The sequence below is a fragment of the Mytilus edulis genome, chromosome 13 (genome assembly GCF_963676685.1).
Source record: "Mytilus edulis chromosome 13, xbMytEdul2.2, whole genome shotgun sequence".
NCBI lineage: Eukaryota > Metazoa > Mollusca > Bivalvia > Mytilida > Mytilidae > Mytilus > Mytilus edulis.
Window position 1 is genome coordinate 3,169,559 of NC_092356.1, and position 16,171 is coordinate 3,185,729.

General features: G+C 32.5%; 1 protein-coding gene across 2 annotated transcripts; it reads left to right on the top strand.

Moving 5' to 3' along the window:
- The first annotated feature begins 2,257 nt into the window (after positions 1-2,257).
- On the top strand, positions 2,258-15,501 carry LOC139502324 (uncharacterized). Of its 2 annotated transcripts, XR_011658789.1 has the most exons (5): positions 2,258-2,438; positions 3,829-3,949; positions 9,717-9,923; positions 11,750-12,025; positions 12,493-15,501. XR_011658789.1 is itself a non-coding variant. In XM_071291769.1 (4 exons), the coding sequence occupies exons 1-4, from the start codon at positions 2,383-2,385 to the stop codon at positions 11,939-11,941; spliced, it is 576 nt and encodes a 191-aa protein (XP_071147870.1). In that variant the 5' UTR covers positions 2,258-2,382; the 3' UTR covers positions 11,942-15,501. The 2 variants fall into 2 exon arrangements, 1 of the variants encoding a protein (XP_071147870.1); XM_071291769.1 differs by having other exon boundaries at positions 11,750-15,501.
- The last annotated feature ends 670 nt before the right edge of the window (positions 15,502-16,171 follow it).

The following is a 16,171-nucleotide window of genomic DNA, read 5'->3' on the forward strand; positions in this document are numbered from 1 at the left end:
GTTCAGGTTTCGACCTCTGTGGTCGTATCAAGCTGCACCCAGCGGAGCATTTTATTTACATTTATAAGTTTTCATTATTTACAGGCCCTCATTAAAATTCAAATATCTGTAATTGGGAGATATCTGTATTGTATTTTAAGCTTGGCCTTCGTGAAACGTAGATTTGACTGTCACAAATTGAGTTTACCTATATACTGAGCTAGCAACGAAATACAATACAGATATCTCCATTCTAATGCAACATATTAAAATAAATTCCATTTGATAAATATTTTGGCTTACTTCCCAAAGTTGGTTTCCGTCCTCTAACTTTAGTTTGCCTCAACCAAATGTTATAAAACTTCTACAAAAGGCTTATTACCACAAAACACAGATCAAGTTTAAATTTCAGTGGCGTCACTTAAACCGTTCTAGAGTTATGCCCCTTTACAAATGGAAAAATTGCTGAATTTTTCATTCCCGTTCTCTAGTTTAGGAGGGGCCTCAGTGGCCGAGTGGTCTAAGTAGTTACTACTGTAATCACTAGCCAGTCAACACTGAGGTTGTGAGTTCGAATCCCGCTTGTGCGGGTGCACTAGACTCCAATCTAAATTGACTAGGATTGTCAGTTTTCCTATCACAGGTCGGTGGTTTTCTCCTGGCACTCCGTCTCCCTCCACCAATAAAAATTGGCCCAATTTGCCTCAACCAAATGTTATGAAACTTATTCACAATGCTTATTACCATAAAACACAGATCAAGTTTGAGTTTTGGTAGTGTCACTTTTACTGTTCTAGAGTTATGCCCCTTTACAAATGGAAAAAATACTAGTTTTCCTTTCCATTCCCTAACTAAAGTTAGCCTCAACCAAATGTTATGAAACTTATACACAATGCTTAATACCACAAAATACAGACATGACAGATCAAGTTTGAATTTTGGTGGTGTCACTTTTACTGTTCTAGAGTTATGCCCCTTTACAAATGGAATAATTGCTGAATTTTTTGTTTCTGTTCTCTACCTTCAGTTTGCCTCAACGAAATGTTATAAAACTTATACACAATACATATAACCACAAAACTCAGATCAAGTACAAATTTGAGTAGCGTCACTTTTACTGTTCTTCAGTTATGTCCCTTTCAAGGTTACCGCTGGCGTTCTCCATTTTCGCATTTTGCAAAAAAATAAAAATTGTGGCCATTAAAATTCATCATTTGCGAAAGAATTTGGCGAAAGAAATATACATAATGATTTGATTTCATCCATCTTATTTATTTTTCGTTTTGGCGACGCACGTGTTTCAAGCATATTTTTACGTCTCAACTTTTTCATTTACGATGGTCCAGAAAAGAAAACTGTTGTTATGAAGAAATATATTCAACAGGTTGGGAACAACTCCTCAAATAAGTAACCCTTCAATGTAATAACTATCCCTTAAATCAGGGATCAATTTCAAGTGATAAAAAAAAAATGTTTTGTTGTAAAAACCACTTCTTAGTACAAAAGGGCACATATTCATATCATTTGAAGAAACTTTTCCCAAAGAACTATACAACTATCTGGTATTATATGGTCAAAACATGTCCAAGAATTTTGTAATATTCCTGGACTTATACATGTATCTTCTTTATTTTTAAAAATAAGTGGACCCCTCTTTAAGAAAAGTTGTTCCAAATATAATGAATTTTTCCCCTTTTAAGTTAAAAAAAAGCTAAATTTTTCTTTTTACTTTTCTACAACAGCAAAATGATCCCTTGTCTGAGGGACAGTCCCTTATTTAAGGGATATCCCACATTTGGAGGGTTGTTCCAAAACCTGTTGAAAAGTAAGAAAAGTCTCTGCCTTTAGTCTTTATCCTTCAACTGGAAGGGAAATGTATATCCGATAAACTTTTGAAGATGAATCTTGTGTCCCAGAAGTCAAAATTATGATGTCTATATTGCTATTTTTATAGTATCTTTTAAAAAGTAAATGGGGGGGGGGGGGGGGGGGAGTTAGAAAGAAGGAACATTTTAAACGAAAAATATATTTATGTAAGTTGGTGAAAAAAATAATTGACTCGGGGAAAACCCTGCCCTTTATAACTTTATATGATATGCTAGCGGGGGCATCATCTGTGTCCCATAGACATATTCCCCATTTATTTGATTTTGCATATATATATATGTACAGGTACGACTCAAATAGACACCAAGTCTGACTTAATAATAGATTATAGAACAAGTTTCCAAATCGACAGCAGATTCTATGCACCTCTAAGCAGTGTCCAGTTCTTATATAAATAATTAGGATTTTTTTTTCAGAGTTTTGATACATCATATTGAAGCTGGAAGACATGACTTTCAAAATGACCTAAAAGAAATACTTTATGATTTGTTGTTGACTTCTAGAACAGTGGAAGAAATGAGGTTCACAACAATGCTGGAGAAGTTTTGCAGAATGTGTAACCTAAAGGGAAGGTAAATTCTTTAAAAAATATGGTGAAAATAAATTTTGACCATTACTATCATGACTATTGACAAGACTGTTTCTTTAACCACTTTGTGCTTAACCTTAACATACTGCAGAATGAGGACTGACTTTTCAGGGTTTTTTTTTCACATTGCTGGACTATTGTGTTACAATACATGTACATACATGTAAAACCAGTAAGATCTTGTTTTTTTTAAATTGAGAATAGCAGTAAGATTCCTTACCAACATCTTGCTACAACAAGAATTGAAACAACATGAGCAAGCTTAATTAGTGGAATGAAAATGTTATTTCTTTATAATTTTGAAATTCAGACAGACATGATACAATGTATATGTAACACTTCCAAAAGTGTCAATCTCCCCAACAATGCCCAAACGTGTCCTCAAAATCCTAAATGATCCAAAGGTGTTCAATTATTATTATTTGCAAAGCGTGTCCACTTTAAAACACCAGAACATCTCAAAACTTTTAGCAATAATATGTCCTCAATAAAGGCAATAACTTTTATGGCAATTTAATTTTTGAAAACATGATTAAAGACGTCTGGTTTTGGTTGCAGGATTCTAAAACAGATCAAACAACATCTGCAGGAAATAAAGGTATTATGTTTGGTAAAGACGAATGCCCAAGACATGGAACATTATCCTGTCTATCCACAGTGAAAGATGATATCAATGACTTCTGCTTTCAAATAGACACCAGATAAGAATTAAAGAATGGCACAATAAAAATGCGTTTTGCTTGCAGTGGTTTTATTGTCGAGCCTGCGACTTTAGTTGCAGAAAGCTCGACTTAGGGATAGTGTTCCGGCGGCGGCTACGGCGGCGGCTACGGCGGCGGCTACGGCGGCGGCGGTGTTAGCTCACTTCTTAAAAGCTATATATTTTAGAAGGTGGAAGACCTAGATGCTTCATACTTTGTATATAGATGCCTCATGTTACGAAGTTTCTGTCAGTCACATGTCCAATGTCCTTGACCTCATTTTTATGGTTCAGTGACTACTTGAAAAAAAAGTTAAAATTTTTTGTATTGTTGAATTCTCTCTTATTCTAAGTAATAGGATAACTATATTTGGAATGTGTGTACCTTGCAAGGTCCTCATGCCAGTCATACAGTTTTCACTTTTAGCCCAAATTGTACCTTGTCCTATAAACATTTAGGAAGATCAAAATCAGTGACAAGAAAAGCATCAACAAAAAACCTCACAAAAATATTTAGCCCTTGACATATTTAAAATCCATGAAATATTGTAACCACCTTAAATAACTGATTAAAACAAGATCGCAATCGATTGACTCGACCTAAATCATCAATCCTGGTACCCTGTATATGAAAATGATGAAAGGTTAATTTTGAAAATGGTTCTTTTTGTAGTATAGGATTGGTCGAGGAAACCATGATCAAGGATGTACGTGTTGTGGCAGTTCCAGACTTAACTTTCAGAATTTCATCAAATGAAATGCCTGATGTAATACAGATAATGACAGTTGCAGAGGTACTTCTTCATATATAAATAAAGTAAAAAAAATTCAGGCTTGTGTGTCAACAATTAATTTTCATTTCCAATTGTAAAACATATAACTCAAAAACTGTGAAAGTACTTATATTTTCGTGGTACATGTGGTATGAGCAAAAGCTACAATACATGTTCATGGATTTTAGTTTTTTGAAAAAAATCAGTGGAGAAATTTTAAGCCATCTGATATAAACCTTCGATATAAATTCTTTAAATATTTGGCAAAAATAGTACACAGGAGAGCACTTACAAGACTAGACTTAAGAAATCTGCATACAGAACTATGTATCAGATATCAGAATGCAATTTTTAGCTCAACTGGCCCAAAGGGCCAAGTGAGCTTTTCTCATCACTTGGCGTCCATCATCATCGTCGTCCCTTAACTTTTACAAAAATCATATCCTCTGAAACTACTGGTCCAAATTAAAGCAAACTTTGCCTAAATCATCCTTAGGGTATCTAGTTATAAAAAAACTATTCGATGACCCCGCCCATTAACCAAGATGGCCACCATGGCTAAAAATAGAACATGGGTGTAAAATGCAGTTTTTGGCTTATATCTCTGAAACTAAAGCATTTAGAGCAAATCTGACAGGGGTGAATATGTTCATCAGGCCAAGATCTATCTGCCCTGAAATTTTCAGATGCATCAGACAATCCGTTGTTGGGTTGCTGCCTCTGAATTTGTAATTTTAAGGAAATTTTGCAGTTTTTTGTTATTATCTTGAATATTATAATAGATCAGTCAGGGGCATTACTTAAACAAGTAACAATTAAAATTACCTATACAAGTAATGTTGAAAACGAGGCTAATTTAAATATAACTTATACAAGTTATTTTTCTAAATATTATTTTTATAGGTGTTTAAGAATACAGATTTTACTAGCTTTAAATAATTTTCACAGTTATCTGGTTATTTTTCCCTTGATATATAAAAACTAATTCTTCAGAAACACTAATTAACTTTCCCACACACTTATCTTACATACCAACGCTTCTGGGTCAAAGATTGGTCTCTTGGGACTATTAAATTATCATTTTCCTCTAAAATCTTGAAGGTAGACTGATATAAATAGATTGATACTTGTGAATTAATTAAGACCTGAAGTTATTTATAATTTGTAACCTAATTCAATTATGTGCCTTTAATAGGTAAGTGTAATTTCTATTTTTTTTCAAAAATGTTAAAAATAACTTATTCAAGTAATATTTTTGACATTATTTTCAAAGTAACCCTTTATCTCTATACTCCTCTCAAATCTGATAAATTCTTTATTTTATCATATAAAATGGTGTTTAAAATCATGAAAACTACATTTAGTCTATGAAGACCGATTGGTTTTCGCACTCTTAACTTTAGTTTAAGTGAATGGATCTCTATGAAATTTTACCATAAGGTTCGATACCACAAAAGGAAAGTTGGGATTGATTTTGGGGATTATGGTACAAACAGTTAAGGAATTAGGGGCCAAAAATAAGCATTTTTGTAACTTCCTGACATAACTTGTGTGTTAGTGTATGGATCTCTCTGACATTGTACCACAAGGTTCCATATCACAAAGGGAATGTTTGGATTGATTTTGGGGGTAATTGCCTTAAAATTTTAGGAATTAGGGGCTAAAAAAGGGGCAAAAAACAAGCATTTTTCTAGTTTCATGACAATAACTTGTGTGTAAGTGTATGGAATTTTCTGAAATTGTACTACAAGGGTCCATATTACAAAGGGAAAGCTGGAATTGAGTTTTGGGGGTAATTGCCCAAAACGTTTAGGAAAAAGGGGCCAAAAATAAGCATTTTTCTAGTTTCCAGACAATAACTTGTGCAAGTGTATGTATCTCTCTGAAATTGTACTGCAAGGTTCCATATCACAAAGGGAATGTTTGGATTGATTTTGGGGTAATTGCCTCAAAATTGTAGGAATTAGGGGCAAAAAAAGGGGCAAAAAACAAGCATTTTTCTAGAGTCATGACAATAACTTGTGTGTAAGTGTATGGATCTTTATGAAATTGTACTACAAGGTTCCATATCACAAAGGGAAAGCTGGGTTTGAGTTTGGGGGTAATTACTTTAAATGTTTAGGAATATGGGGCCAAAAAGAGGCCAAAAAACAGGCATTTTTATACGACCGCAAAATTTGAAAAAATTTTCGTCGTATATTGCTATCACGTTGGCGTCGTCGTCTGCGTCGTCGTCGTCGTCTGAATACTTTTAGTTTTTGCACTCGAACTTTAGTAAAAGTGAATAGAAATCTATGAAATTTTAACACAAGGTTTATGACCACAAAAGAAAGGTTGGTATTGATTTTGGGAGTTTTGGTCCCAATATTTTAGGAATTAGGGGCCAAAAAAGGCCCAAATAAGCATTTTCTTGGTTTTCGCACTATAACTATAGTTTAAGTTAATATAAATCTATGAAATTTTGACACAAGGTTTATGACGACAAAAGAAATCTTGGATTGATTTTGGGAGTGTTGGTTTCAACATTTTAGGAATTAGGGTCCAAAAAAGGGCCCAAATAAGCATTGTTCTTGGTTTTCGCACAATAACTTTAGTTTAAGTAAATAGAAATCAATGAAATTTAAACACAATGTTTTTTTCCACAAAAGGAAGGTTGGTATAGATTGTGGGAGTTTAGGTCCCAACAGTTTAGGAATAAGGGGCCAAAAAGGGACCCAAAAAAGCATTTTTCTTGGTTTTTGCACCATAACGTTAGTATAAGTAAATAGAAATCTATGAAATTTAAACACAATGTTTTTTTCCTCAAAAGGAAGGTTGGTATTGATTTTGGGAGTTTAGGTCCCAACAGTTTAGGAATTAGGGGCCAAAAAGGGACCCAAAAAGGTATTTTTCTTGGTTTTTGCACCATAACGTTAGTATAAGTAAATAGAAATCTATGAAATTTAAACACAAGGTCTATGACCATAAAAGGAAGGTTGGTATTGATTTTCGGAGTTTTGGTCCCAACAGTTTAGGAATAAGGGGCCCAAAGGGTCCAAAATTAAACTTTGTTTGATTTTATCAAAATTGAATAATTGGGGTTCTTTGATATGCTGAATCTAACTGTGTATGTAGATTCTTAACTTTTGGTCTCGTTTTCAAATTGGTCTACATTAAGGTCCAAAGGGTCAAAAATTAAACTTAGTTTGATTTTGACAAAAAATGAATCGGTTGGGTTCTTTGATATGCTGAATCTAAAAATGTACTTAGATTCTTGATTATTGGCCCAGTTTTCAAGTTGGTCCAAATCGGGGTCCAAAATTAAACTTTGTTTGATTTCATCACAAATTGAATAAATGGGGTTCTTTGATATGCCAAATCTAACTGTGTATGTAGATTCTTCATTTTTGGTCTTGTTTTCAAATTGGTCTACATTGGTCCAAATCAGGATCTAAAATTTTTATATTAAGTATTGTGCAATAGCAAGTCTTTTCAATTGCACAGTATTGCGCAATGGCAAGAAATATCTAATTACACAATATTGGGAAATAGCAATTTTTTTTTTAATTAGAGTTATCTTTCTTTGTCCAGAATAGTAAGCAAGAAATATCTAATTGCACAATGTTGTGCAATAGCAAGAATTTTTTTTAATTGGAGTTATCTTTCTTTGTCCAGAATCAACTTAAATCTTTGTTATATACAATATACAATGTATATTCACTTTTTACTACCAACTAATAAATTAAAATAATCTTTACCATTCAGTGATAACAAGCAGTTTTGTTTACATCTTAATATTTTATGATGTATTTAAATGAGTAGTTATTGTTGCAAACTCCATTAGAAATTTTAATTGAGATTAGTTTTGGAATAAGGGAAAGGGGGATGTGATTAAAAAAATTAGGTTCCATTTTCTCATTTGAAATTTCATAAATAAAAAGAAAATTTCTTCAAACATTTTTTGAGAGGATTAATATTCAACAGCATAGTGAATTGCTGTAAGAGAAAACAAAAATTTTAAGTTCATTAGAACACATTCATTCTGTGTCAGAAACCTATGCTGTGTCAACTATTTAATCACAATCCAAATTTAGAGCTGAATCCAGCTTGAATGTTGTGTCCATACTTGCCCCAACCGTTCAGGGTTCAACCTCTGCGGTCGTATAAAGCTACGCCCTGTGGAGCATCTGGTTCTAGTTTCCAGACAATAACTTGTGTTCAGGTGTATAGATCTCTATGAAATTGTACTGCAAGGTACCATACCACAAAGGGAAGGCTGGTATTGAGTTTGGGGGTGATGAATCATAAGGGGGTTCACAAAATTAGGGGGGGGGGATTTTTTTTCCCTTTTTTCTTCTTTAAAATTTTCCATTTTAAATTGGTTATTTATGATTTATATATAAAAGCAAATGATAATGATATGGTTTGAATAGGTAAATTAAAAATTTTTTTAGTTCTTAGAGCACATTCATTCTGTGTCAGAAACCTATGCTATGTCAAATATTTAATCACAATCCAAATTCAGTGCTGTATCAAGCTTGAATGTTGTGTCCATACTTGCCCCAACTGTTCAGGGTTCGACCTCTGCGGTCGTATCAAGCTGCACCCAGCGGAGCATTTTATTGTAGTCTTTTACAAAAATCTCCTCTGAAATTACTGTGCCAAATTAAACCAAACTTGGCCTAAATTATGCTTAGGGTATCTTCTTTAAAAAATGTATCCGATGACCACACCCATTGACCAAGATGGCTGCCATGGCTAGAAATAGAACCTTGTGGTCAAATGCAGATTTTGGCTTATATATCTGAAACTAAAGCATTTAGAGCAAATCTGAGAAGGAGTAAAATTGTTTATCAGGTACAAATCTTTCTGCCCTGAAATTTTCAAATGCATCAGACAACCTGTTGTTGGGTTGCTGCCCCTGAATTGTTAATTTTAAGGAAATTTTGCAGTTTTTTTATGCCCGTTTACGGGTCGTATTATGGTATACCGTTGACCGTCTGTCCGTCCGTCCTTCGTCAACATGTCGGACATTAACTCAAAAAAGCTTTAACCAATATGCATGAAACTTTGGTGAATTGTTTATATCTATTGACGTGAGCTCCCTTTCATTTTTTATAAATTTCAGAATTACCGTTTCCAAGTTTTGGGGTTTTATTCATATAACCAATTCCAAGTTCTTTGGCTACATTTATTCAGAAACCTATAATATGTCAAATATTTAATTACAATCCAAATTCAGACCTGTATCAAGCTTGAATATTGTGTCCATTTTTGCCCCAACTGTTCAGGGTTGGACCTCTGGGGGCGTATCCAGCTGCGCTCAGCGAAGCAGTTTATTGGTTATAACCTTGAATATTATAATAGAAAGAGATAAACTGTAAACAGCAAAGTAAGCTCTACAAATAAGTCACCATGATCAAAATTGTCAATTGACCACTTCAGGAGTTAATCTTCTACAAAAATTTTCTGCTCTGAAACTACTGGGCCAAGCTCATTATAGATAGAGATAACTGTAAGCAAGAATGTTCAGTAAAGTAAGTTCTACAAACAAGTCACTGACACAAAAACAGAGAGTTTTGTCATGAATTCTATTCTTGTCTTAAATAATGTAGAGTGTCCTTTGTTTAATATGCACTGCAACACATTGACCAAGGTGAGCAACACCGGCTCTTAAGAGCCTCTAGTTATTATTGCGATATTAAACCAGTCAAATTATTTGTATAAAGAAACCTTGCAATAATTTCTGAATGTACAGTAGTTATTAATTATGAATTAGTGGGTCCTATATGGTTTTCCTTGTTCTTAGGTTAAAGTTTCAACCAATGATTCATTAGTTGATCAAAAGATTCATGTTACTAGACAAAAACCAGAGGCTATTGATAAGGAGACACTTCAAACTATGGATCCATCAAAGATAAGAGGATTTAGCCAACATGTTGGACAGCTGATCATTGGACTAGGCAATTCTTGCTTCAAAAAAGAATGTCTTGGCCTTTTGCTCCATGAGACAAAGGTAATGTTAATATATAGCTAATTGATTAAAATGTTTCGATCAACTCTTAAATGATTAACACTTTCAGTCCAGTAAAATTAATGATCCCTTTTGATAGATAAATGATATTTTCTATAAAATTGCATTACTATCAGTACAAATCAGTTTAGTTATTTGGATGCCCTGTCCCGATGTCATGGTCTAGCGACTTTGTATTAATTGTCAATGCTGCTGTCCCTCAAATTGTCTTTTTCAGAATTTTCTGCTGACAGCAAGACATTTCTCTGTGTCAGCAGTTAATTATACCCCACACAACAAATAAGGACTTACTATGTAGATGTGCATATCGACAGGAAATTACGATTTTTTTTTGTAGGAGTTATGCCCCTTTAACTTAGAATTTTGGCCAAAATATACTACTGCAACAGTTTGTCATCCCAACTTCTCTGAAACCACACAACAGAATTTCATGAAACTTTGTAGATAATAAGGACTTACTATGTACATGTGCATATCGACAGGAAATTACGAATTTTTTTTTGTAGGAGTTATGCCCCTTTTACTTAGAATTTTGGCCAAAATATACTACTGCAACAGTTTGTCATCCCAACTTCTCTGAAACCACACAACAGAATTTCATGAAACTTTGTAGATAATAAGGACTTACTATGTAGATGTGCATATCGACAGGAAATTACGATTTTTTTTTTTGTAGAAGTTATGCCCCTTTAACTTAAAATTTTGGCCAAAATATACTACTGCAACAGTTTGTCATCCCAACTTCTCTGAAACCACACATCAGAATTTCATGAAACTTTGTAGATAATAAGGACTTACTATGTAGATGTGCATATCGACAGGAAATTACGATTTTTTTTTTGTAGGAGTTATGCCCCTGTAACTTAGAACTTTGGCCAAAATATACTACTGCAACAGTTTGTCATCCAAACTTCTCTGAAACCACACAACAGAATTTCATGAAACTTTGTAGATAATAAGGACTTACTATGTAGATGTGCATATCGGCAGGAAATTACGATTCAATTTTTATTGTAGGAGTAATGCCCCTTTAACTTAGAATTTTGGCCAAAATATACTACTGCAACAGTTTGTCATCGCAACTCCTCTGAAACCACACAACAGAATTTCATGAAACTTTGTAGATAATAAGGACATACTATGTAGATGTGCATATCGACAAGAAATTACGATTCAATTTTTTTCTAGAAGTTATGCCCCTTTTACCTAGAATTTTGGCCAAAATATACTACTGCAACAGTTTGTCATTGCAACTTCTCTGAAACCACACAACAAAATTTCATGACACTTTGTAGATAATAAGGACATACTATGTAGATGAACTTATTGCAGGAAATTACGATTCAATTTTTTTTCTAGGAGTTATGCCCCTTAGAACTTAGAATTTTGGCCCAATTATACTACTGCAACAGTTGAAACTTTGTAGTTTATGAGGACATAATATGTTAATTGTGCATATCCACAAGAAAATTTTTATCAGTTGACTTTTGTAGAGTTATGAGTCTTTGAACTTAGGAATCTGGTGAGATTTTGTTTGTCAAGTGACAATGTGGGGGTGTGGGGTATGTGAGGTTCTTTAATTTTTTTATTAAAATTATTTTTAGGGTTTCCCCTTAGCAAATCATGGACTTTGCAAGGGGAAGGGTTTATCATTTTGTGGAGCAAGATCACTGGGTACTTCTACTTTTTTTCCAGTGTGCTATATTCACAAATATCAGTTTAAAGTGTCTTTTATACCATCTCTTGGGCAGGTAACAAGTAACTTTCTAGTGGTATACTAATTAAGTATAACTGATTTTTCTTTTCAGATACTGATAACATGCCTGTCTACATCACCCAGGTATTGTACATATATCAAAGATAAATTAGGTCCAGAAGACAAAGCTACTCTGCATTTTATTGGACCTTATGATATATTAAAGGCAAGGGAGAGGAGCCAGCTGATAAAAGCTTTTCTACGTTTAGGAAACCGACAAAGATTAGGAATACCAAAAGTATAATCTGCCTTTTGTGTTACTAGAATCTGCTCACCCTATCAAAGCTAAAGTGAATACCAAAGTTGATTCATAGTAATGAATATAGAGGTGTAATACCACCAAATCATGGTACGTCACATCTGGTTGCATACGAAAGTAGGTCTTAAAAAATATTCCCTTGAATTTGACCGTTGTAGGTAATTAATCCTACATTTTATTGCAGTAAAACTATTTCTGTGTCATAAACATATGTCTTGGGTATTTCAAAACACCATTATTTTTATTTGTGATTTCTATAGAAAATTTTGTAATCTTGAGGTTACATGGTTACTAAACCTTGTACACAGATAGAATAAGAGGAGAAATTTGATTGGTTAACTTCCAATGATTTTTATTTTCTTATATGCAATGAAATGTTATGTGAAACTTTTTCTATAGAACTGGACAGGATAAAACTTTACTCATGCCAAGTATTTCTTTATTTGAAACAAAGATAAATTCTGCACAATTTTTTGAAAAGTGCAAATTTAACAAAGACTAATAGGGGAAAATCAATGATGGTATTACACCTAGAGGTGGAATCTCTTAAAATACATTTATTTTTTAGTACAAAATCTTAGTGAAATTGTTGCCACAACATTTTGTAATTCAAGAACAAAGCAACAAAAAGTTTATTTATACAGCATCAGAGTTATTTTCAGAGCTAGATATAAAGATATGTATATATATTAACATTATTGTGACATAGGAAATGTACTAGAAAATGCAAGAATGGTGAAATTCATCTATTATCCATTACTTATCATCCCCTGTTTGACACATTGCAAGGGACATAGAAATACCCTGCATCCATCCAGTCTTGTAAGTGCTCTCCTGTGTACTATTCTTGCAAGATATTTATAGAATTTATATTGAAGGTCAGCAATGTCTAGAACAAGTTTGAAAAATCAGTGCAGATCAATTTTTATGCCCCCGCCATAGCGGAGGGGGTATTGCGATTAACCCTTGTCCGTCTGTACGTCCGTCCCAAAATTGGTTTCCCTTCTCTAACTTTAGTTTGCCTCCACCAAATGTTATGAAATTTATACACAATGCTTATTACCACAAAAACACAGATCAAGTTTGAATTTTGGTGGCGTCACTTTTACTGTTCTAAAGTTATGCCCTTCTACAAATGGAAAAATTGTTGACTTTTTGGTATCCCTTCTCTTACTTTAGTTTGCCTCAACCAAATGTTATGAATCTTATGTTGTGTTTTGTGTACTATTGTTTGTCTGTTTGTCTTTATCTTTTGTAGCCATGGCGTTGTCAGTTTATTTTTGATCTAGGAGTTTGAATGTCCCTCTGGTATCTTTCGCCCCTCTTATATGCACAATGCCAATTACCACAAAACACAGATCATGTTTCAATTTTTGGGGCGTCACTTTTACCGTTCTTGTATAAAAATTACCATCATGTAACATCTATCAGCCCAGCCCTGACATATAAAAGTATATTTACAGTAAACATCTTATTTATTTGTAAACCTGTTTTCTCTTAACCATACATACAGATTTTATTACTATTTGCCTTTTTAGTTCACCTGGCACGAGGTCCACTGTGAGCTTTTGACATCACTTATTGTCAACTGTCGTCTTCTGTTAAATTATACATAGATCATCTCCTCTGCAACTACTAAACCAAATTTAACCAAACATGGCAAAAATTATCAACGGGATATCTATTTTAAAAAGTGTGTCATCTCAACCTGCCTGCCGACAAACATGGTTCACATGGCTAAAAATATAAGAGCAATTTTTGTCTATTAACTTGAAAGCGCTATAGATAAAGAAAATTGGGCAGGAACAAATATTTCAGAATGATGAGATCTACATAATATCATTTGACATCAAAACTGTCAGATCACTTCTTATACGAGTTATTGCCCTTAATTGAGTTTAGTAAAAAGTTATGTTTGCCTATTATTTCGAATTATGATAGATAGACAGAAACTTTAAATAGCAAAAATGATCAACAAGACAAGAAAATTAATAAATAAGTCAACATTATTGAAATCCCCAGTCAACCCCTTATTGAAGTTGTTGCCCTTTAATGACGATGTTTCCCTTTTTTTCCAGGATTACCAATTTCTTGAAAACTATGATAAATAAAACTTTAAAATGCAAAAATTATTGGCAAGACAAGATCAACAAATAAGTCAATATTTTGCAGTTTTGTCTATTTCCTTGAAAACTATATAGATAGATAAAAAATTGTAATAGAAAAATGATCACCAGGACAACATCTACAGATAAGCCATAATGGCTGAAATCTTTAGTTGATTTGATTAAATTTTTTGAGTTATTTACCATTTAATGATAATTATTACTATTTTTTTTCTTTTTTGCCTTTTATCTTGAAAACTATAATAGATATATAGAAACTTTAAAAACAAAAAAATATTCAGCTGAATAGAATCTACAAATGTGTTAAAATGACTTAAATTGCAAGTTAACTAATAAAGTTATTCTCCTTTTATGATGATTTTTACTTAAAAGTGGCCATTCTGAAAGATGCAGGTGAGCAACACAGGCTCTTTAAGAGTTCTGTTTATTGACAAAAGCATTAAAAGACAGGTGTTAAATTTTAACTGAATGTATTCGACTTTGTTCTTATATCTATATTGTTATTCTTATTTGTGCATATGCAAAAATGATGGCAGTTATTTATACACATTAATAGATAACTTGTAAAAGAAATATGTGATATTTAAACAAAAAATAATCTACTTGATTGTGTTTTACTTTGAATATAAGTTTGCTTTCTATTATTATGGACAATAAAATCAATTCTTACTTTGTTTCTGTTTAAGATGATGAATTGTGCAGGAACATATATATAAATAGTAACAATATAATGCATTGAACTTTCTTGACCAGATTTTATTTTTACCTGAGCCACAACAAAACTTCAGACTCGCCTATAAAATGCTATATTTTTGAGTAACTACACATTCAAATAATTTATTTAATAAATAGTGTTTTTTTATTTTAATCAGTATATTACGGGTGAAATATTCTATATATTTACTAAATTTTTAAAGAGAGTTTTCAATTGCAAAAATTGTACTTGCTAAACATGTAATCAATTTGAATGATTAGTTGAAATCAAGTACAAATACTTTATTTATATATAACTTATCTGAATTTGTAAATTGGTGTGAAATTTTATAGTTATTACTGTTTACTTTGAATCATTTACATTTATAAATATATATTTGTATATACACTTATAACATTCATAACATTATTGCAAAATTAATTTTAATCAATATAAAAATTTCATTTCATTTTTGTATACATTATTTAACGATCATAATTATGTGAACTATCTGATGTTGCTACATTTTGCATTTATTCATCTACATATATGTATGTCTCACCTTGTAACATCACTATCATATTTGAATCATTTATTGTTAAATGTTCATTCACTATTTGTATATATTAAATGAATATATGTGTATAATTTGTAGTTAATCATTATCTTAAAATAAATTTGTAAGTGGTGGTTATATGAGAAAATAAATTTGTAAGTGGTGGTTATATGAGGAGTGTTTTTGATTTACTACAAAATATACTCGTTTTGATGCTGAAATCTAGATACAGGTACACCAGTCTCCATTTTAGTTCTTTAAATTTTGGACTCAAAAATAGATGTGACAAAGCACAATGAAAATTAGTTTTTTCTTCTATTTTGCAAATTAAGTTAAATGTTGAAGGTTTTTTGGCTAAAGATCTATGGGTTTTATTTCAATTCCTGAATACTTACATAATTATGTTACTTCGTGTGGAATTTTGTTTGACCACTGTCTAACATATCCCACTGTCCACATAGGGTAGTTGGTTTGTCTAGCTAACTCCTACAGTGTTCTAGCTAGAACATTTATATTATGTAGGGTGTTAGTACATATTCTAAAGGTGTGCACATTATCAGGATTTGCATGTTCCTTATATTTTCCACAAATGAAAGGATGTTGAACTTTCTCATTTTTAACTCACTTGGGGTGCACAGAAATGCTATGTTGAGGTATAAGTACATTTAGTGTTTGTACCAAAAATATCAGATGACTTATTAAAGTGTAACCCCATTAAAATGAAGATTGTTTGCTAGTTTCCATGTTTTTACCTGTATACTTAAAACTTATATTATATCGTAAGAAACTGCCATAGGAATTAATAATCAGCAAAACAAGATCTGTAGAACATTGTAGAA

Bases quoted from the DNA above. Each gene is read 5' to 3' on its own strand.
- LOC139502324 (XM_071291769.1), top strand. From the start codon at position 2,383: ATGAGGTTCACAACAATGCTGGAGAAGTTTTGCAGAATGTGTAACCTA. The intron at 2,439-3,828 runs GTAAATTCTTTA...TTCTTTTTGTAG, and splicing joins ATGTGTAACCTAAAGGGAAG to TATAGGATTGGTCGAGGAAA. The intron at 3,950-9,716 runs GTACTTCTTCAT...CCTTGTTCTTAG, and splicing joins AGATAATGACAGTTGCAGAG to GTTAAAGTTTCAACCAATGA.